The 22,687-nt window shown below is 48.7% G+C and overlaps 2 protein-coding genes and 1 non-coding gene across 5 annotated transcripts; 2 read left to right on the top strand and 1 right to left on the bottom strand.

The window, feature by feature from the left end:
- Positions 1-1,462: 1,462 nt before the first annotated feature.
- On the top strand, positions 1,463-3,584 carry LOC120825191 (uncharacterized). 2 transcript variants are annotated; one of them, XM_040186662.2, is made up of 4 exons: positions 1,463-1,606; positions 2,073-2,267; positions 2,453-2,605; positions 2,870-3,584. In XM_040186662.2, the coding sequence occupies exons 1-4, from the start codon at positions 1,573-1,575 to the stop codon at positions 3,091-3,093; spliced, it is 606 nt and encodes a 201-aa protein (XP_040042596.1). In that variant the 5' UTR covers positions 1,463-1,572; the 3' UTR covers positions 3,094-3,584. The 2 variants fall into 2 exon arrangements, with proteins under 2 accessions (XP_040042596.1, XP_077936284.1); XM_078080158.1 differs by having other exon boundaries at positions 1,540-1,679.
- Positions 3,585-4,843: 1,259 nt separating this feature from the next.
- On the bottom strand, positions 4,844-4,916 carry trnat-ugu (transfer RNA threonine (anticodon UGU)). The gene has a single exon. It is a non-coding gene; the product is annotated as a tRNA-Thr (tRNA).
- Positions 4,917-5,142: 226 nt separating this feature from the next.
- On the top strand, positions 5,143-22,118 carry LOC120825190 (E3 ubiquitin-protein ligase DTX4). 2 transcript variants are annotated; one of them, XM_040186660.2, is made up of 12 exons: positions 5,143-5,572; positions 6,565-6,791; positions 11,923-12,137; positions 12,416-13,287; positions 18,035-18,096; positions 18,199-18,360; positions 18,483-18,544; positions 18,655-18,821; positions 18,899-19,052; positions 19,262-19,351; positions 19,438-19,536; positions 19,617-22,118. In XM_040186660.2, the coding sequence occupies exons 2-12, from the start codon at positions 6,581-6,583 to the stop codon at positions 19,746-19,748; spliced, it is 2,226 nt and encodes a 741-aa protein (XP_040042594.2). In that variant the 5' UTR covers positions 5,143-5,572; positions 6,565-6,580; the 3' UTR covers positions 19,749-22,118. The 2 variants fall into 2 exon arrangements, with proteins under 2 accessions (XP_040042594.2, XP_040042593.2); XM_040186659.2 differs by lacking the exon at positions 5,143-5,572 and adding an exon at positions 5,699-6,331.
- Positions 22,119-22,687: the final 569 nt, after the last annotated feature.

Below are 22,687 nucleotides of genomic sequence, written 5' to 3' on the forward strand. Positions count from 1 at the left end.
TGGTCGTGGAACAACGGACCAGCTCTTCACTCTTTCCAGGATCATAGAGGGGGCTTGGGAGTATGCTCAACCAGTCTACATGTGTTTTGTGGACTTGGAGAAGGCGTATGACCGGGTCCCCCGAGAGATGCTGTGGGAGGTGCTGCGGGAGTACGGGGTGAGGGGGTCCTTGCTTGGGGCCATCCAATCCTTGTACGCCCAAAGCGAGAGCTGTGTTCGGGTGCTCGGCAGTAAGTCGAAGGCGTTTCCGGTGGGGGTTGGCCTTCGCCAGGGCTGCGCCTTGTCACCAATCTTGTTTGTGGTCTTCATGGACAGGATATCGAGGCGTAGTCGGGGGGAGGAGGGTCTACAGTTCGGGGGGCTGCGGATCTCATCGCTGCTTTTTGCAGATGATGTGGTCCTGATGGCATCTTCCGTCTGTGACCTCCAACTCTCACTGGAGCGTTTCGCAGTCGAGAGTGAAGCGGTCGGGATGAGGATTAGCACCTCTAAATCTGAGGCCATGGTTCTCAGCAGGAAACCGATGGATTGCCTACTCCAGGTAGGGAATGTGTCCTTACCCCAAGTGAAGGAGTTCAAGTACCTCGGGGTCTTGTTCACGAGTGAGGGGAAGATGGAGTGTGAGTTTGGCCGGAGAATTGGAGCAGCGGGGGCGGTATTGCACTCGCTTTACCGCACCGTTGTGACGAAAAGAGAGCTGAGCCGGAAGGCAAAGCTCTCGATCTACCGGTCAATCTTCGTTCCTACCCTCACCTATGGTCATGAAGGATGGGTCATGACCGAAAGAACTAGGTCACGGGTACAAGCGGCCGAAATGGGTTTCCTCAGGAGAGTGGCTTGCGTCTCCCTTAGGGATAGGGTGAGAAGCTCAGCCATTCACGAGGAGCTCGGAGTAGAGCCGCTGCTCCTTTGCGTCGAAAGGAGCCAGTTGAGGTGGTTTGGGCATCTGGTGAGGATGCCCCCTGGGCGCCTCCCTAGGGAGGTGTTTCAGGCAAGGCCAGCTGGGAAGAGGCCCCGGGGAAGACCCAGGACTAGGTGGAGAGATTATATCTCTGCACTGGCCTGGGAACGCCTTGGGATCCCCCAGTCAGAGCTGGTAGATGTGGCCCGGGAAAGGGAAGTTTGGGGCCCCTGCTGGAGCTGTTGCCCCCGCGACCCGACCCCGGATAAGCGGTTGAAGATGGATGGATGGACATGCAGTAAAGGTAAAAGGTCAAGCTGGAGCTAACTGTCACCGTCATGCATCAAGTCTACTAGGAATATTGACTCATGTTGAGTAATATTGACTCATTTTGTTTTTTTATTAGTTTTCCCAACACAATTACATAGACAACACAGAATACAGGATCTAAACGTATTGTTAGAGATTTCAGCTCATTGTAGTCCAAATGTGTGAGGCTTAAATAAATGCTCTGGCACTAAAAGGAAAGAGGACACACGCACACACACACACACACACGCCCACAGTGTGGTTCTTCCGTGGAAATAGTGGTTTTGCAGAGAAGCGGAAGTAACATAACGTCATAAACACGAAGAGCAGGTGAACGCAGCGATAAACAACGATACAAAGAGATGAAGTCCCACTGGATTACAACCATGGTCCTTGGTGAGTAGTGAATGCCCCCCGGGGTGCTCTCATGTAGAAGGAATAACTGGAAGTTACTTCCTTTGACTCATAGGTGAGGAAAATTCACTCTCCACCTAAAGAACGGTGGGGGGGGGGGTCCGGTTTCTACTCTGGACGGAACAGATTTGTCAATGTAAAATAGGAGCAACGGGAGGATAATGTCATAATAGTAATTGTTTCATTATATTGAACAAAAATATTACAACTTAACAAAACATGGGGGAAGACAAAAAAATATGTGTGGGCTACAATTGGTGAAATTCAGCTGTAATACAGTGAAACGTAAAAGTATAAAAGAAAACGCTTTGATGAAAGGCCTGGGTTTTTAATAATAAGTTTCTGAACATGTTAATGAACTTAACTTTGAATACTCAGGCGGGGAGTGTTAATGTCACCACGCTAACATGCTTTGGTGAACTTGCTGTCCTTGTGCTCCACTCCATAGGGGTTATCAACATGCTTGCTTTTTGGATGCCTTCTGTGCCCGCTGCTGAGGTCCGACATGTCCAGTACGAGTCAAACATCACTCTGGGCTGTAACATCTCCTACCTTTACCACACAACATGGCTAAAGCACAACCCTCATCTCACCCCCACTGTGGTCCTCTGCGCCAGTCTCAGAGATGGAGAAGCAACACAAGGTAGTGCATGATCTAAATGCTGTTTCAACTCATGTGGAAAGGTTTGCATACATCATAGCTCATCCCCTGACTCCTCATGAGATGCAGAGGTCGAGTGTATCTGCTGCTTCCTTTGCCAGTTCTAATGGCAGAAAATGGAATAATATTTAAACTGGTTTCAACAGACGATAACTTTTTTTCCGCAGGGTTTCGGCTCAGCCCTCGTTTCTCTGTGGTTTTGATGAACAGATCTCTGGCGTTGAGGATCATTGTTGTGGAGGAGAGAGACCTGGGCCTGTACTATTGTGTTGCCAATGTGGACTCACATTTCATAGTCGGGAGAGGAACCACACTTCAAGGTAAGAGAAAGCCTGGATGCACCACTGTTTGTCGGCGTTCTCTCCACGCTGCAGATGTCTGTGCCCGGCAGCCGGTCTCCATCATAAGAAACAGAAATGCAACAATTTGAATGCAAATAGGTGATGTGTGGTGTCACAGCTCACCCTTCAAGCTGGGCCAAGGATAACTAGAGAAGATACAGAGCCACTGCTTTTTGGAAAAGTGTGCTTCTCTAGTCATTCTGATTCTAGCCTCAGCTTGATTTTCTCTCTGCATCTTCTCAGTTTCCTCTCCAGGTTCCTCTTGGTTCCTCTTTCCCCACTGGTACAGTGTGGGTGTGGGGTTTGGGCTGCTGCTGATGGTGCTGGCTGTTTGCATCACCCACTGCAAAAGCAAGTCAAACAAGGCCCCCGGCAACACGACCACCACTGCTCACAGGCGCCAAAAAGCTAACAGCCGCCAACGGAGCAGAGCATTTTCACTCCAGGAAATGCTCACCTGTCACTAAGGACGTCTAACAGCGCCATGAATCCAGCACGCAGGGTGGATGGAGCTTCACCTTGACGATCTCTAGGATACCTGTGATTTCTGACCTGTGATGATCTACAATGATTTGACCCAAATGGGAGGCGATAGTCTCTCCCTGACAGAAATAAATTGAACGCAGCCAAACAGGGACTGCACTTGTATAACGATGCTGTGCATCATGTCCGTCCATGTGCACATTTGCACTTGACTTCAGTACAACCAGAACAGAAACTGACACCAAATATACACACTATAGGAGTAAAATCATGCCACTGTGTCTAGATGCTCTCAATTGGAATTTAATGGAGCATCATTTTTTAAAAGACATTCTGACTGACTTTTGCCTCTCACATAGTGAGTTACTGCTACTGGTATTGTTTGTATGCTTCCAGTACGATTAGGACATCTTAATGAACTCCTTTTTTCACAGACAAGGTTTAAAAGGTAATTAAAGCTTTTGAAAAACAGAAATGTGCAGAACTTGTCTTCTTGAAATAAAGGCAATTATTTTGAATATCTAGCTAAGAAAGTGTCTATATTTGTGCAAAAATGTAAGGGTTTGCAGCTTCCAAGTATAGTCTCTGGTCTTCAGGAAAATCGTTGAAGTGAACTTATTAGTAAAGCACATTTGGGGGAGCCCGTATAAGATTGAGGAAATCATGTCAGCAATCACAAATGCAAAAAAATCGAAGGAATTATGGGATATTTAATAATATTAAAAAGGTAGAAAATATGTATTGTTGATCCATATATCTATTTGTTCCTATCGTGTACCTGCAATAGTTCCCCTCGCAGTTTGTCAAGCCTTTGCGGCCGAGGAAACACACCGACCAATCACATACCTTGTATATCATACCACGTGATGCTACTCAGCCAATCAGATATGTGTATTCCAACAAGCTTCCGGGCTCGAGTGAGACGTACACACACGGGAGAGAGGGTAGATTAGATTGAAGGAGATACATTTGTATTTACATATTTGAGTGAAATGTTACTTCACGTGACGTTCTCCAAAAAGAGAAAAGAAAGAACATCCTAACTAGAGACTTTAACAAAGAATGGGCTCTTGAATATTAATTCTTCCCGAGGGTAGTTTGAAGCCAGGATGTCTCATATTCACAGACTAAAAGTAGTGAAGCTCCACCAAGAAGACAAAGAACACCTCTTTGGAGTAAACGTACCCACTAACATCTGGAATGGAGACACAAAACGATAAACAATCTAAGTGATGAATATGATCCGAATCCTAAACAATGATGTAATCAGGGAGAAATAGAGCTGAAACAAGCAGTTGTATACCACAGATAAAGTCTGTCTTTTTAGAAGATGAGAAGAATGCGTTCAGGTTTGGCACCTCTTTTGTAGAAGAACAAACTAACAGCATCAGCATGTATTTTAATTTATAATAAAGCGCAATTAGGCAGAACCAAGATTTTGTATCGGTCAAAAAAGCTTTTTGAAATATAATAGAATATGAAAAATATATATTTTATTTGGACCCAGAGAAAGTCTGATAATGTAGCTTAAACCTCTGTACATCTTTCCAGACGCAGCAGGATGAACAGGCTGTAGTGAAAACTGACATTTTTAATCTTACCACGTGAGATTATTTTTATTTCATGCACGGACCGTATAATGTTAAAAACATTTTTAAGCCGCTTGTTTAGAAACTGAAGATTTCCACCACACTCATGTAGAAGTTACTGTAGAAAAGAAGAAAAAACGATGTTAGGCCCCAGCGAGATTTGAACTCGCGACCCCTGGTTTACAAGACCAGTGCTCTAACCCCTGAGCTATGGAGCCCGCGTCGATGGTGATGGTTGTCAGACAAATATAAATATCAACCTGTTATTCTTTCTATCAGATATAGGACTTGTACTAAGAAAGTTAATAGAATACTTGCATTTTACTACAATCAATGGATTTATAATATTCCTTCACATACGGACCGTTTCATGTATTCGGGTGCGGCCTGCATCAAAAACACATTGGGATCGTTTTTGGAGTATCACATTTATTCAGCAGGTGGCAGCAAGTGACAAGTGACCACAAAGAGCCGACCGAGTGCTCCCCCACCGGACGACACCGAAGGAAAGGAAAAGAAAAACAAAACCACTGAGATTTGGAGCATAAAGTAAAACCATCATATTTTACCTTCACGAGTTCACAATGATCAGTTTTTTCACAGCGCGGAGACACAAAGACGAGACGTTGTCCAGTATGTAAAACCAAGCCACATTAATCGAAGTTGTGGGTCTCCGTCTTTGTATTGGTCGTCGCCCACCAATCCCCGCGAGGATTGCGCGGCGTGGTGAGGGGCGCGAGCCGGCTGCTGGAGCCTCACACCAAGTTCCCCCACGGCGAGGCAACGATGGACGCGAGCGGATAACGAGAAACATGGCAGACTTCGTTTCTACGCATCATGGACAAACCGTCTCCTGCCCCCCAAACTATTAGAGGTAATCCGGGTTCTCTGTTTGTTCTGTATTTCATAGGATTGTAGTGGCTTTGCGGAGGGCCAGAAGGAAAGAACCGTGGTGGAGTCCATTTAATTCACGAAAGGCTCTGTGGCGATCTGGGGGGGGTTTGTTCTGAGTGTCCCGGTCTAGGAGAGTGGACCCAGAAATACTTATCAACAAGTGAGTGTTCGATTCCGGTCCTGTTCCGCCTCTACGCGGTGGTGGAAGAGATAAATACATCCACGTGTATTCATATATGTATATAATAGCTGCGGCACGTTTAAACATCGCCTGGTAGAAGAACCGTGTGGTGGACGGCGACCCGGTCGGACCTGTTCCGATGTGACCCGTTCCGGGCTCCTACTGAGGTTGCGCAGTTGGAAGCCACTACTTTCTCAACATTCCCGGTACGCTACGCCCCGAAGTACCGCAGAAAAGCGCACACTCGAGCCGCTGCCGCGCGCGCCCTGCCGAGGCCGCTCCCGTCTCTGGTCCCATAAAGGGCGAGTCGTATTTGGGATATTTTATTTTTCCCCAAACAAAGAGGAGGTTTCTCCCACCGTCGACGTCGAACGGCCGAGTCGGGAGTTGACGCGGGATAAGCGGTCGGTGCGCGTGCAGCGGGGACGAGCGCGCAGGCCGCTCTGTGCTGCGCGAGCTCCGCGGAGAAGAAGCACAGCGCGCGGGGATTCGTCGTCTTCTCCGTCGGCTCCACGCAGAAGAATGTGTCGCCTGGTCGGGTTTCAGCTGTCGCTCCATGTAAGAAACTAAAAAAAGGGCTTTGTTTTTAGCTTAGCGGGGGGGGGGGGGGGGGGGGGCAGCCTGTATTGATTCATTATGAGGAATACCACCACGGAGGGCTTGTTATACACCGATACGGCTCCATAAGTATGCAGCCTTGTGTGCTCGGCCGCTGCCTCGAGCAGGCAGGCTTCATTTCGGGTTCTTAAGTGCGTATTTTCCTGCCGTTTTACCCGTCATTTCCTCTCCAGGGCCGACAGTAACAACATGCTCCTGGCCTCCGTCGTGGTGGTCTGGGAATGGCTGAACGAACACGGGCGGTGGCGGCCCTACGGCCCCGCTGTCTCCCACCAGATCGAGGCGGCCATCCGGAGCAGCGACCCCCGCGGAGGGAGCGTGGTCCTCGGCAAGGTGGAAAGCCGGCTCTCGCCGTACATCATAGATCTTCAGTCCATGCACCAGTTCAGGCAGGACACAGGTAAGCTGTGGCACCTCCACGCACACTGCTGATTGTTACCCAGCATGTATTCCTCAGGTCCTTGTTGACCCCCAAACCCCCCACTGGTAGATACTGTGTGGCTCTATAGAAGGCCTCCGTTCTGCTTGGTCCTCTATAAGAAATGCAGAACATTGTTTAAGATTCGCGATCCTGCTGTGGAGATTTCAGATAACCCAATATCAGGTATATCCACCTTTGTGTTAACATTGACGACATGGTTATTAGCGCAGGAATTCTTTGATTGCACCCCCATGTTGTGTTCCAAATGTGCAGACATTTCTACCAAAATAAGACACAGATCCTCTTCTGGAAGCAAAATTAATTAGTTTCACTTCTTGTTACGTAAATCTAATCAAGGGTCATCGACACCTCGCTGCATCACATTCAGAGTAACTTTAAGGAATCCGTTAAACGTGTAATGCATTTAACCGATCGATTAATTTCATTTTAATACTCAGCTCCTTTTCAAAGTTAAGAGTGGAACATCTGTCTGAGAGAGAGAGAGAGAGTTGGGTTCATTCAACAATATGATAGTGAGGAGCAGCTGCAAATCACCATCGCACCACAGAGTTAGCTGCATTCTTTAGCTCTTACCCTCTCGTGCACATCCACAGACACACACACACACACACACACACACACACACACACACACACACACACACACACACACACACACACACACACACACACACACACACACATAGCAGCTGCACACTCCTGACACGTAGAAACAGAGAGAGACCTTGATTCTTTGGGAAGAATGGAATATTTAAAGGCCCAATGAGCAGAGAGTTCACTTGAGCTGTCCACTCCCCCACCTCTCCCTCTCTCCCCCTCCCGTCTGTCACCCTCTCCCCCTTCCTCGTCATCTCTCTAGGACAAGTGTTTAGTTTGGTCAATAGGCACAAGTCCCAAGAGCCTTTTTAGTTTTGGCTTTGACATGAGATAGACCGATAGGAGTGTGTTTGTGCAGTGTGTGGGGGGGGCACTGACTGGGAGTGGTGGTTGCAGAAGGAGTGAGATAATTATGGGAGTCTGTATTCTCTCCGTCTTTCGCTCCGTCACCATTGTTGGATGTTGTCGAACAGATGTGAGTTATCCATCACACAGGAGGTGCAGACCTTGGAGGAGGGGCGCTTGTTTACTAAAGGAGGAGATGGAGGGAAGGAGGACGGACGGAGAAGAAAGAAGGGAGCAGTCATTGGTGGACCCTGATAACCAAATATTGACTGAAGACAGTGTACAGGGAACACCTTATGTCCGATGTCCTCATCAACCTTTATCCACATGATTCAATGTGTTCAGCCCACTGTGGGGGCAGGATGTTGTGTGGGGACAGGATGTTGTGTGGGGTCCAACCTCGGGTCGGAGAAGTTGTTTTTCATCTCTCAGGGCTTTTGAGGTGTCACACGCCTGCCTCATCGTCTTTATTCTTCAATGTTAATGTTGAGATGATCGCATTCACAACGCTGAGCACAGACGAGAGGGAGACGGCCACTCAACATCTGCATCAATCAAAGCTTTGTGTTGTTAGCGTGTGGTTAGCATTGCTGCTTCACTTGCTCTCTTCACTTGCCCCAACATGGCACTGGGGGATATTTTTGTTTTAATATTTCCTTCACCCGTTTAACCGATGTCTTGTTGAACACCTGATGGATAACATTGTTATCTGCGTATTTATATATAATTTGTTTATATAATCCCATATTTGTGTACTATGAGATTTCCTGCATTAGTTTAGCCTGAAGCAGGAGACAATGGAAAGAAGCAAAGCCCCCCCCCCCCCCTTCTTTCTGGTGTCATGTGACTCCTCTCGTTCCAGCTGGTCCTGTTAAAGGAGACACATTCTCAGACCCCCAAAATGCCCCACGGGTGTTAGGGTCCTGGTGGAGGAAGGGGCAGGAAAGGGTTCGACGGGGGTCTCCCCCCACGGAAAGCGTTAACTATATATACAAATAATACATTAATAATAATAATAATAATAAGCACTGGTGATGAAACGTCGGGCGCTTTGTCCAGACGACGTGGATCCACGTGTCTCCTGGAAGCTGCGTCTGCTGTTTGCATGACGTCGTGAATCATCTCACTCAGATGACATGCAGATCGCTGGCACGGATGCCTGCTGATCTATAGAGACGTGTCATTCAAATCTGTATTAATTACCTGTCAACCCTTCATGGAGGAATTGTGTACAACAGGTACTATTGTAATTCATGCTTGCCATTGCAAATGCAGTACTTCCTGTAGGACGCACTTTGACTGCAAAGTCAAAGTGCGTCTTCTTTTGTCCGATCGATCTCTTTGTACCTTCGCTCCCCTCCTCTCTGCGTGTCTCAATTACACTGTAAAGCTGAAAATGGACTCTGAACCCAAAACTCAGGGGACTGGAGTCTTTCAAGGAGAGACAAAGGTGGAGAGAGAGCTGACGGGAGGTGAAGCGAAAGTCAAACAGCGGAGAGGGAGGAGATGAAGACAGGACGAGACAGCTTAAAGTAACTGCAGCACACAGCCTGTGAGCACATCAGTACATATTCACATCACTGTGGTTCTGGACAGCCTGGCCTCAGAGCCCCGCCCTGGAAGCACACCAGCCTGGTCACACGGTGGATGGCCTGTGGCGGAGGACTCCCATGTGATGGGGTTTACAGGGTCCAAGAGACGAGATGCTGCTAAAGAGCAAATTAGTGCCAGAGAATGTGTGTGTGTGTGTCTCCCAGAGTGATAGAGCGAGATGGACTCTTCTTTAATAATAGTACAAAGATTAGAAATAGAATTGTCGTTCTATTTAGGATGATCTGTTTCCGACAGAACACCATGAGTATGTTCATGAGCTGCATGGGGAGAGGAAACATGTTAGAAAGAGAACACGGAAGGAGAAGAGATGAAATCACACAAATGAGGGTGTGATAACAAGAGGGGAAGTGATGAACACAACTCAAATAGAAGAAGGGAGCCTGTGCTGGAGGGTGTCGGAGACTCCAGGTGAGGAGGCATTCCCTCATCGCGGCAGGTTTCACTGCGGTCCACAGGAGACATGTCCGTCCTTTTACGGCACACATGCAGCACTTCAAAATGACACCAACGTGTCCCACACATCTGTGTGAGTGGCAGCCGAGATGGACGGAGGACGAGGAAGGACGGGCTCACTGCGGTCCAGGGTTCCATGGACGCCTTCGTGTCCAATACACACACACAGACACAGACATGTGCACGCACAGGTGAGCACACTCTGGCGCGTGTGTGTGTGTGTATAAGGGAGGCCTTGGTGGTAGAGAACACTGAGGACCAGATGGCCGGTCTCTTGCTCCACCTGCCTCAGGCCTCTTCTCCCCCCCTCCCCCGCTCACGCATTTCAACCCCTTTAATGTTTCTCAATGGTGCCCTTTTATTATTCTCACACACACACACATATCCCTTGTTTGCTTTTAGCTCCTCCTCAAACACAACAGCAGCTTCAGCTTGGTGGGTCATGCTCTCTTTCTTCTCCGGTGGCTTTAGACCGTTACATGCCTGCACTCGGGGGGGCGGTGCCCTGAGGGTGCAGCAATGATGGTGCTGTGTGTAACACCCAGGCTACACCCAGGCCAACATGTGCAACACCCTGGATAATGTGCGCTACACCCAGGCCAACGTGTGCTACACCTGGACTGATTCATGCTCAAGTGTTTGTCCGAGCCCCAACGCGCTTTAGCTCCCCGTGTCTGAGTCTTATTGACTTGGCAGACGCGGGGCACCGAGGGATGTCGGGACCAACAGGTCCATGCACACATTACAGTTTGTGTGTGGCCTGTGATTGTCGCAGTACAGAGAAAGTGTCCCGTGTCTGTGATGCTTGTCTTGCTGCCCTTCTGTCAGGTGGAGGAGTGTTGCTCAGGACGTTGCAGGGGTTGCACTCATGTGACCACTCTGGTCCACCGGTCTGGTGTTGAGACCCAGCAGACGGTCTTTGCTTCTATAGAAGCATGAACGTGAAAATGAGCATGCTTTAATTACTATGCATGTTTCTGCTAGAATTACAGACTAAACATCCAACCAACTGCGGACTCAGGAACAGTTTGTCTCATTAAGACATTGATTCCTGCATGGTGCTGACTCCATGAAGGTCACATACAGTTTGGACCCGGTCAAAGGTTTGTCTGCAGTCCCTCTCTGTTGATTATCCATCAAGGCTGGTTACACACACGTAACACACGTCCTGATCCCAGGTGATGATGTCATACTCGGGGACAAAGGCAGGTTGTCCTCTCGGTGATTACACGGCTTCTCTCTGACCCCGCACACGCGTCCTTGTCATAATGCCGTAACTTATTTCTTTTATTAAAAGCAGCTTCTCAGCTGTTCCCACATCGGATCAACCAGTTCTCTGAAGATGAAACTACGAAAAAGATTTAATTTTGATATTAAAATGAATATGGAAAATTGCCTCTGACTCCGTCCTCTCCAAACATTCAACGCTGTCTTTTTGATGTCTTTGTAGCAATGCTACTGTACCAATATCACATCTTTGTACTATTCTCTCACTTACCCTCAAACACACACACCCGGTGTTTGTGTTGTTGTCCTGGCATGGACTGACTGGCCTGTTACCCCTGCAGACCGGGGTAGTTTGTGCTTTGTTGATTCAGGAATCCTCCTCCTGCCGTCTTTTTATACGTCGGTTTTCACGACTATTATAAAAGTTAGAGCACAACCAAGCTCATCCCCCTCTTTAGAAACAGAACGACACACCCAGTCTGTCCTCAGGGTGACCCCTTGTGTGCCTCCTGGAGTATTCACCATGTAGTTCTTATAAGGCCTAACGTTGTCCTACATAGACCCGTCTATTGTCTCTAAAAGTCTTTTGACGAGGACAGAGGCAGCGCCATTGTCTGAAATGTTGGTGACGTTCTAATAAGTGTATATATTGATTATCGCGACAGGTCGAGTTCACATTATACTATCTATATACTGAGTGTTATATATACATATATATATATACCTGGGAGCATCAATGTGACCCCCCCCTCCCTGCTGCTGCTGCTCTGTTGTTCACCTGGTGCAGAAGCTCGTTGGGGCGAGTTCATTAACCGCCTCACATTTTTAACCGTCGTGCCTGTTTCTTCTTTCAGGAACCATCCGTCCGGTGCGGAGGAGTTTTTATGACCCGTCCTCGGCCCCCGGTCAGGGCTGGCAGTGGGAGTGGGAGAACGACGCGGGGACGTGGACGGCCTACGACATGGAGGTGGCCATCGCCATCGAGAACGCCCACAGCCGGCAGCAGCCCTGCCTCGACCTGACGCCCATCGGCTTCTGCTACCTCATTGATTTTCAGAACATGACACAGGTGTGTTTGAATCCTTTGCATGAATGTTTCCTTCTTCTTTGCACAAGTAACTCTGGGACCGTTTTTTGTGTCTGCATCTCACTCACTGATGGTAACGACTTTCTTATGATGGGAGAGTCACGTTGCTAAACACAACTGTCTTTACCTTCGGCTTGATCCCGTCTCTTTGTTACCGTGGGACCGGTGTCACTAAAGAGACACCCGTAGCCAAATAGGCTCATGCTATTAAGATGCGTAGCGTTTGACTGGTAATGGAAACGTCTTTCATGTCCCTGCAGGTGAACAGACAGAGCCAGAGGTGTCGCAGGCTGCAGAGGCGCGCTGACATGTCCTACCCCCTCGTGTCCGGCGCCCTCCCAATACCCAAAGGAGGCGCTGTCGGTGGAGGCTTAACAGGAGCCCTGCTCGGCGTCGGGGTTTCTGGGGTAAGCATGGGGATTGGAGGCTCCACCCCCCCCAACGGGGGCGTCCAAACTCCTGGACTGTCCCAGGCGTGTTCCTGCCCGCAGTGCATGCTGGTCTTCAGCGTGAAGACCAACACAGGAGGAGCAGGGATACAGACTATGGGCAGACGCTCGCTAACCATGCAGCGGCCCAAGAACTTTGCACCGGACTCCTCTAAAGCTCTGAGTCCGTCTAAATCCGCCACGCTGGGTCGAGGGCAGCAGCAGAACTCAAACGCCAACTACTTTCAGACGCTGCCGCACGGCCTCGCCATCTCCAGGAACATCTCCTCTCCGAGAAGGAACGCCCAGCTCTTTGCCCAGTCGCTAGCCGCCCTCACCGCGGGCACCTCCTCTCTGGGTATCTCCTCCAATAGGCCGCCTCCTCCGTCCCTCCCGCCTCCTCAGCCTCCGTCATCCAAACCCAACCTGATCCCTCCGTCAGTTCCCGCCAAGCGCTCCTCCTCCTCCTCGGCCAACGAACCGGTGCCGACCGCCACATTGGTTACGCCGGCCAGCAGCGTGACCACGCCCCCCTCTCCAGTGCCATCTCCGTCGCCAATGGTGATGAAGCCGCAGCACTCGGTGCCATCCGCGGGAACCGCGTGCCACGCCCCGTTGCCACAGAGATCCAGCTTAGCCGGGCTGAGCAGACCAGCGCTACAGAGGATTGCGATGGCTCAGTCCAGAGCGCTCATTGCATCAGGGTGAGTCGATAGAACAGACGTACACGCACACTAACACCAGTAGCTGAAGCACGTGCGCTTTAGAGTCCTGGACTCTATGATGAGCAGCAGACGTCCGGCTGTGGACGCCACACAAGTTCGATCCAAAGCACAGGAACACAAACAAACAGAGGCTCACCTCACGCGACCTGTGAAGCAAACACGCCTTGTGACGCCCATCTGAAGGTGTTGTGCTTGTTAGTGTTGTTATGACTCACTCGCTGTGACATTTTTAACTAATTCCTGTTGGAAATGTCTTTTTTATCAAATCCCTGTCGTACCACATGAGGAGGAAAGCCCAAGGGGAGGGGTAATAGTATTATTATAATACTCATTAAAGTCCTCTGTGGTCAAACCCGTCCACAGCACACAGGTCCACCAGCAGCTGTGGATGGTGTCATGTGATCACGGTAATGATAAGGATTTACTACACAGGCTGGATTTGAAAAAAAACGTCTACTCATAACCACTTTTCCTTCCTCTGAGGAAGCTAAGTAAGGAAGCATTGAAGCTCCTTTCTTTAGTTTTTGGAGAATTCAAACAGCTCTTTTCATGGTGGCCGCTTAAGTACTCGTGGGTCATTTCACTCGGTTGGGAAGCTTCCCAAGCAAAAAGGACCATTCTAACAGAGCCACATTCTTCTCTGTCCTCACGGGAGACCTGCTGCAGTGTTTCCCTCTACCAAGTGCCCCCCCAAGAAGGTCTTGACGGTTTCATTTTCTATCACATCAAAAGTCATATAAGGGCACTTTGCACAGGTCTATACCGTGTTCCTATGTCCCTTCCTTATTTACACACACACACACTCGGCTCACATCGTGTGGATGATGGCGTTCATAGAAAAACACGTCGTCTAGACAACAAACTATTTCCCACCAGCATCCGCCCCCCCCGTTCCTTCTATGTCAGGCTCCTGCCTCCAGTATGTATGTACGTTACATTACAGTGATTTTGGTGATCCACCCGAGTTAGCTGCCCCTCCTCTCCTTCCCTGGCTCCTCTCCTCCCTCCTCGCCCGTTGCGTCTCAGCAGCCGGGGCCCCTCACTGCCTCATTGTTGGTCTCCACGGTAACCTTTGTTGGATTAGCCGAGCCTGGGCCGCCCGCATTAGCAGCACAATGCTGATCCTCGGCTCTCCTTCCCCCTCGCTCTGATCGCTCTGCCGTCTTCTCCTCCAATTCTTTACTTTCCTCTAGTCGGCTTCTGGGCCTCAACCACCTTTTGTTTCTCTACTTTTTTATTTTCCGCTTTTTTTTAAACATGATGGTCCCGACGAGTGAAGATACGCCATTAAAGGAGGTCACTTGGCCGGGGCTGCTAGCATATTCCAAATGAGGGGGGGGCTAGACAATGATACCAGACCAGTCAGCATTGTTTCTATCCCCAGACAATCACAATGCAGCTGTGTGTGTGTGTGTGTGTGTGTGTGTGTGTGTGTGTGTGTGTGTGTGTGTGTGTGTGTGTGGAGACAGTCCCAGACTCAGACAGGGCCTATGGGAATGTGGGGGGGGGGGCAAAGAAACAAGTCAGCAAACTGTCAAAGATTGATCACACATTGGTCCAAGAAAGCAGGCCAGCAGTAGAGCGAGAACACACACACACACACACACACACACACACACACACACACACACTACAATGCTCCCAAGGCATTTAACAAATACACACGTTGTCCTTCTCACACAGTAAATATTGACTAATGGGAGATCCAGTGAACAATGTCTCTCTCCTTCTAACCTTCTAGCCAGGGGGGGTTATAGACACGGGACAAAGGCAGTGAAGGAGTACGGGGAAAGCTGGTGTTTAGAGGGGGGGGCAGCACAGTGGACGTCCTAAGGAAAGGCCAAACAGACCGAAGGAGAGCGCTCGATTAATGTGTGAGTGTGGACATGGACTCCAGGGGTCCCCCCTGGAGAAGACCAGCTTCAGGTTTAACTGTCAACATCGTATCAGTTATTACAACAGATTTCAGGCTTTTGAATTCCAGCCTTTGGTTCCTGGATCCGTGAACTTTAGGTGTTTCCTTTGACCTGTTGCAATAATCATATGATTATGTATGATCATAACCGCGCCAGGGGGGGGGGGGGGGGGGGGGGGCTCTGGGTCTAAAGCAGAGAGACCAGTGTTGATACTTTGCTCAGCTCAACCATGGAGTTGTTGTTCTATTTATTTGGGATATTTCTGTGTTTCACATTCCAATTCTACTCTCTGAATATTGTTGAGAACTCCCCTAAAGACCACCAACCTTTGCATGGAGGCCTCAATATCTTACTAAAGTGTATCTGCTCAGGGCAGTTCTTATGGTTAATCACGTTGTCAAAGCTTCCCACTGTGTGCGTTTGTGTGCGTGTCCACAGGGTCGTGTGAGGCCGTGGGGGCGGCTTTATGCTTGTGACGATATATGTGTGAGAATGTGTGGGAGTGTGTTATTGTCTGGCATCTAAAGCAGTCCAGCTGATGTCCATCTGGGCCTGTAGAATGGGAGTAGCAGGGGAGGGAGGGAGGGAGGGAGACAAAGCTGAGGAAGCTGAGGGGGCGGGTCTGAGGTTGAAGGGGGTCAAGAGAGCCATTCAGGCCCCTCCCCCAGGCAGGGGAGCCAGCCTCTATGCTCTTCTACGTCTTCTTCTCTGATATCTTTGGGTTTTGTTATAAAGTGTCGACTGTAAATTCACGTTAAATAGTTTTACTTTTTAAAACATTCTAATTCACTTAAAATGATCAGAAAATCCTGATCTGGATGATTAACTGTCTACAACTGATTTAACTTCCACTTGCTGTGTGCGCTTTGTGCAACAGAATGTTGTGAAGATTTGATTGGATGCTTTTAAGGACACTGAGACACGTGAGATGTGGGACATCCAGTGGGGAAGTTGCAAATTACAACCAACTGAATGTTCTGGTTCTAAAAAACAAATTCAAAATAATGTAAACGTTGACAATTTTGTACCAAATTGTGGTACTTTAGTAGTTTGTAGTTGATTTCTGATTCATGTGTTGCTACATGAGACCCAGCTGCACATCCTGTGGTCGATCCAAAGCCACTGACAAGTGTGAGCACAACTACGGTGGTCGTGACTACAGCCAGTGGTGGGGGGAGTGCTGCAGATATGAAGGGCTACGGAAGCTAAAAACTACTATTAGCTTCATAATTCTTCTTCTGATTGTGCACCAATGTTAGAAAACAGGTAACCAGATTAATTGTTCTTGGACAAATCCAATGTCACTCCCACGGATAGGAGCTGTGTGTGTAGAAGTGTGTAATCAGGACCTACGTAGGGCAGCTGGAGAGTGTGTGAAGGAGCCTCATGTAGCTCATCCAGGATCCGTCTCCCGTCTTCACCACCTCATGTTATAAGTCCTTCCTTGCCAAGGCAGCAGCACATTAAGTATTAATAGGAGACTGTAGTGTCCCTAAACAAGACTGCTCATTGTAAATCATTGTCAGCTAAACGCTGTGTGTGTGTGTGTGATCACTGTCACTCATTGACTGGATCTAATAGAGGTGTTTCCCATCCGTCATCAGCATATTAATGTTAATAACAGGAGTCATAAATAAACCTCCACGTCATATTTAGGATCTTAAACTACTCTGACTGCATACGTTAGCAGCTAATTCAGAGTGAGGCTAATCTGATTAATCTGATGGACGTGTATGGAAATGTGATGCAGGTTGAATGTGAGGGTAGACGCGTTCAGCCACGCATTGTCATTGGATGTTGGATGGAGGTGGGAATCATACGATGCGAGTATTGCAGTTTACTGTTTTTCAACCGCAAATTGTCACCAAAGGAAAACTTGTCTAAAAGTTTTCAGTCTATTCATCTCACTCAGCAAAATGGGATTGTGAAGCAGACAAACTGACCAACACTGTCATAAATGTTCCACCTGACACACTGAACGGTTTCTATTACGGCCCGGTACCAAATGGCCCGGTGGTTGGGGACCACTGGGTTAAGTGAAAGCAGCTTAGTCAGTGGCCGAGGGCCCGTTAAAGCTAAACAGCCGATCATCAGCACGCTGCCTGTCTCTCCGCTCACGCTGCTGGTGGCGTTAACACTGTTTGAATGACCTAAACTCCTTCATTCCTCTGTGTTGCCTCTTGGTAGAACTGGTTCACGTCGGGAATGAAGGAGTTTAGGTTCCAATTGCACAGATGTTCCCCAGAATCATGTCTGAAAACTTCACATGCATATCAACCAACCATCAATGAAGGAATTCAAGATGAAAAATGTTCTTTTACTCTTTCATTTATGTTGGTGCGGCTAACTGCTAACATTACTAGCTCTCCTATTGAGCATAATGAGGGAAAGTGCACGAGTGCTGTGAGGGAAGCATTCGTTGTCTATTAAAGCTGCATAAACTTGCAGTGAGAAACTCCCAGTGTATACGTACACCTGTAGGACCACGACCCCCAGGTTAAACGGATCCCAACCATCAAGTGTACTGTAGATGATGAGGATGAGGGGCTTGGTGACGAGGCATGTAATCCCTAGCTAGCAGCTGCATGAGGTCCATCTGTTGGTGGATTAGCTCTCACAAACACACAGCGACTGTCGAGAGAGAGAGAGAGAGGACTCACCGACAAGCGGCTTCTCGTCTCCTCACCGAGAGCTCGTAGTGTAGAAATGACAGTCCTCAGCTTTTCAAAGTAAGTGCACATTGTTCTGTCTGATCCCTCCGCTGCTGTAGGAAGTCCACTGTACACAAAAGTGTGTGTCTTGTGTTGCAGCGTGCCCACCGTCCCAGTGAAGAACCTGAATGGATCCAGCCCGGTTCACCCTGCACTGGCCGGTAAATCTCTCGCTCTCTCTCTGTCTCTCTAACGCTGGGCTTTTCAGAGCACATCCGAGAGCACCGCCTTTGTTTTCTCTTCTAACCAGACTCATTTTTCAGGGATCACGGGCATCCTGATGAGTGCTGCCGCTCTGCCCGTGTGTCTGACTAGACCTCCGAAACTCGTGCTGCACCCCCCGCCTGTCAGCAAGAGCGACGTCAAGCCCGTGGCAGGCTTTGGCCACTGCTGCAGGAAGACTACCAAGAAACAGGCTCGCAAGGGTCAGCGCGCCACAAAAACCTATTATTTAGTTTGGTTGTTCCTGCCTTTGAAATAATCCTGTACTTCAGCGTGAGTCTGTGGTGTTAACGACCTGGACTTTGCCTCTGCTTGCTGTCGGCAGGTAAAACTCCAGAGGAGGTGGTGAAGAAGTACCTGCAGAAAGTAAAAAGTCCCCCCGAGGAGGTATTACCAGTATTCATGTGTGTTGTTCTCATCATCATCAGGCTCATATAAATCAAATGACGCATCACATGAAACCCTCCACGACAACGGTCCCTCCTCTTCTCTCCCAGGACTGTACCATCTGCATGGAGCCACTGGGGGGTCCGTCTGGGTACAAGGGTCCAGGCGTGGGGCCTGTGTCTCGGGCAGAGTCGGTCGGGCAACTCGCACAGTGTGGACACCAGTACCATTTCCAGTGCCTGGTGGCCATGTACAACAATGGCAACAAGGACGGCAGGTGGGTGCGAGACGGAGGCCGCTACTCCTCACGGCGCTTTTGAGAACCAGCTCACGAGTTGTGTCCCCTCTTCACAGCCTTCAGTGTCCCACCTGCAAAACCATCTACGGCGTGAAGACGGGCAACCAACCGGCGGGGAAGATGGAGTACCACGTCATCCCTCACTCTCTGCCGGGGCACCCTGACTGCAAAAGCATCCGCGTCATCTACAACATACCGCCAGGCCTTCAGGTACGCACAGCGTCTGTATGAGTCATGGAAACAGTTTCCCCCCTGTGTGGATCCTCACAGTGACATGACAGACACGGAGATATGATCAGCTTTTGTATGCAGCACATTGTGAGTGTGGGTCTCCATCAGGGCCGGACACACAACCGCTCACCCCCACGTAGCTACAACGTGTTCCTGCTAATGTGCTACTGCCAACCCTCTCCTTGCAGGGACCGGAGCACCCAAGCCCAGGGAAGCCCTTCACTGCCAGAGGCTTCCCTCGACACTGCTACCTCCCAGACAGCGAGAGGGGGCGCAAGGTAACCCCCCCCCCACTTCCCCCCAGTAGATATCTCCTTTGTTCAGATCCCTTTTAACAGCACCACCTTACCCTACCTGTCGTCAGGTACTGAGACTGCTCCTGGTAGCGTGGGACCGTAGGTTGATCTTCTCGGTGGGGACTTCGAGCACCACTGGAGAGTCTGACACCGTCATCTGGAACGAGGTACGGACACAACAACACAACATGGGTGTCCAGAGTTTGGGATCAATGCACGTATTTAAAACTGTCCCCCTCTCTTTAAGGTCCACCATAAGACAGAGTTTGGCTCCAACCTGACGGGCCACGGCTTCCCAGACCCCGGACACCTGGACAACGTCCTGGAAGAGCTCCGTGCTCAGGGCATCACAGAGGAGGTTGATGGAGAAGTGAAATGACGGGTAACCAGGGCGGAGGAGGAGGAGGGGCAGGACGAGCCCAAGGGAGAAGGAGTAGAAGAGACCACAAAAGGACATGAACAGGAGGAGGAGAAGAGGAGGTTGGGGACAGAACACACTCTGCCAGCACGCAGCGGGCTCCAGGGGGACATTTGGACACAGAAGACACAGCTCTAGTCTTCAGGATGTGGACTGAATGACTGCTGTCTAAGCTACCAAGGCCAGTCTGTCAGAACCTCTTCAAAGCAAGCACATCAGCAGATTGAGGAACGAGCAGCACACAAAGACGCGTTTTTATATACACATACATACATGTGTGTGTGTACATGTGCATATATGTATGTATGGGTTGGTACTAAAATGCAGAACAGAAACCAGTTCACTTTGCTGTGGGAGGGAGGGAGGAAACAGGGGAAGTTGGAGCACTTCAATGAACACGGGTAGAGAACGGACAAAGAGAGACAGAAGCTGGGGCGGTGGGGGAGGGACGAGGGGGAGGGAACGCAGGACCACCGTAGCAGGAAGAGATAAAGGTGGCGTATGTAGCGCAGGAGAGAAGCGGAGTTCCACTAACGCGTATGGTACTCACTAACAGGTGCGTAGTACAGACGCGATGGAACCATGAAGGATGGAGGGAAAGTCTGTGTGCTTGCTTTGTTCCAACTGTTTCTGGGGGGTGGGGTGTTTGGGGCTGTTGCTCCCCCCTGTGGTGGTACTGATGAACTACACATCGGCCTGTTACCCAGTTACTTTTACTATAGTCTTCATTTAACGTTGTTCCGTACTTTAGCTGTTGATTTTATGTGTTTTTACATGGCCGAGTGTGTGTATGTTTTTAAGACTGCGTGAAATGACAAGAGACCAAAGTGAGGCCTGGTCATTTGGGCCTAAATGGAGTCTTACTATTGAGCCGCTGTGGTACAAGTGTGGATACACAGTTACCACCATTTACTCATACATCTGCTTGTGTCCCTTTGACGGGTCACATGATCCAGTGGATGTAAATGTTCAGACATCCTGTCGGCAATGAGAAAAAGAGACGACGAGCATTTTGCTGGTTGCCTTAAAGTGCTTACAGGCCCGAGAGTAGTGGGACGACCCAGTGCTGGTGTCAGAGCATGAACGTCCCTCGGAGGGGACAGAGGGTCGGAGGGGACGGGAGTTGGTACGAAGGCAGACACAATTCTGTTGAATGTTGTATGTTGCTACAATGAAAAGCAAACCAATAGAACAGACCTCCTATTATATAGGCCACATATTTAGGTCCTGGTAATTTAGACTGTTTAGATCAGAACACATCATAACAACTGGACTCCTGGTTGGCTGGCATCACTACAGTAGCTGAAATCCATCCAATAATAATAGCATGTGAAGCAGGAGGCTGTGATTGTAGATTCTCACTCAACATGGAAAATGGGAGGGAAAATAAAATTCCCTCTTTAGTCTTGAGACTTCGTTTGAAGTTATTCTACCGTGCTTCTTTCTGTCAAAGCGAAAGCTCTCCAACTGAAAGGGCTAAGCTACTTTCAGGGTAAGAGGTAATGCGATCAACGCTACAGAGTACTGAAAATGATAGTGAGCTTTTTGAAGTCACATTATTCTGCAGCCGCCCCAGAGGTGTTTGGGGAAAATCCGTGTAGAAGATCCACAACCTGAGATCTTTAATCTGTGCCATGTGGACCTCAGATAGAGTAGCAGCATCGGGAGAAGAACTCACCTGTCCTCACCTCCACCCCCCCTGATAACACACTGCCCAGACTATTAAGGACCCCTTACCGCCTGTGTGTGTGTGTGTCTGTGTGTGAGAGAGACAATAGAATCTGTGTACTGTGTATACTACCAACATGCTCCAAGTTGAGGGTAATATTTCGGTACTTCATGTTGAATCACATCATCTTTAGTTCTGATGATGATTGATGATGGTACTCCCCCTTTATTATTATGCTTTATGTATGAAATGTAGTTACATCTTTGTTTTCAATGACACTATCATAGAGTAAAATGCCCTTTGTCTGTTGATGTTGTATTACATTTGTTGTATTAACTTTTCATTTGTTCAAATTGGTTTACAAAGACAGAATTTTTCAACACTGCCATTTTTTCTTTGTGTGCCGGAAGTTAAGTCCTCTTTTCTTTGAAAATTAGTTTGACAATGTAAATGAAATGTAATGAATATACATTTGCCTACTTTTATTTTCTACATATCAATTGTCCAGCTGCTGTACTGCGCTCACTGAAAGGTTTCGTAGCAGACGTGTTGATGGACGTGTGGCTCTCCGTCTTCCTCTGTGTCTATTCCTCTTATTGCAGCAGAATGGTGGCAGGGTCAAAATGATTATTTTAAACCTTATAAAGTAATAAAATCCCAAATTGTTGTAGTTTTCTTTCTTTCTTTCGTTCTTATAGTTTGCTTTGTTGGTGAAAACATTTCACAAAGGCCGATGTCGTACGATCTGTAATTCACTTTGTTACATACGAACATTTCTATTTCACTACAATTGAGTGATTATAAAGTTGCGGGTTAAAAGTGACACATTATTAACTTGAGCAGACTGATCTATTTAAATGTCTGAACAGTTTTCCATCACCAGCTCTATGACTGGGGCTGCGTCTCATTTGGTCGGCTGCGTCCTCGCTGGTCGCCGCATGCGTCCCGTCGGCTCCTCCCACTGGGGGGGCGGTTTCTCAATATGCGCTCTGGTCTGGAATTGTGGACTCGCGTGGACAGCTTAAGCTCGGTTTAAATTCAAAAGTCTGCATTTGTTTAAGGGACGATTCTGTAGCGAGTGTGTCCACGTTGAGCCTTCTTAATAATTACCTCGAGGATGTGGGAGACGTGAGGTGTAGTTAACGGGACCGTCAGCCTCATCTCACCCCGCGGAGAGCAGCCTGATCCCCGGGAGGCTTCTGGGAAATTACCCGCGTGTATTGAGTCTCCG

Source organism: Gasterosteus aculeatus, chromosome 9, assembly GCF_964276395.1.
Source record: "Gasterosteus aculeatus chromosome 9, fGasAcu3.hap1.1, whole genome shotgun sequence".
Taxonomy (NCBI): domain Eukaryota; kingdom Metazoa; phylum Chordata; class Actinopteri; order Perciformes; family Gasterosteidae; genus Gasterosteus; species Gasterosteus aculeatus.

What these genes read in the sequence shown, in the direction of transcription:
- LOC120825190 (XM_040186659.2), top strand. An exon ending in CAAGAAACAGGCTCGCAAGG is followed by an intron (nt 18,361 to 18,482) that starts GTCAGCGCGCCA and finishes TGCTGTCGGCAG; the next exon opens with GTAAAACTCCAGAGGAGGTG. An exon ending in TAAAAAGTCCCCCCGAGGAG is followed by an intron (nt 18,545 to 18,654) that starts GTATTACCAGTA and finishes CTTCTCTCCCAG; the next exon opens with GACTGTACCATCTGCATGGA.
- LOC120825191 (XM_040186662.2), top strand. Translation starts at nt 1,573, where the DNA reads ATGAAGTCCCACTGGATTACAACCATGGTCCTTG. An exon ending in GATTACAACCATGGTCCTTG is followed by an intron (nt 1,607 to 2,072) that starts GTGAGTAGTGAA and finishes TCCACTCCATAG; the next exon opens with GGGTTATCAACATGCTTGCT. An exon ending in GAGAGGAACCACACTTCAAG is followed by an intron (nt 2,606 to 2,869) that starts GTAAGAGAAAGC and finishes GCATCTTCTCAG; the next exon opens with TTTCCTCTCCAGGTTCCTCT.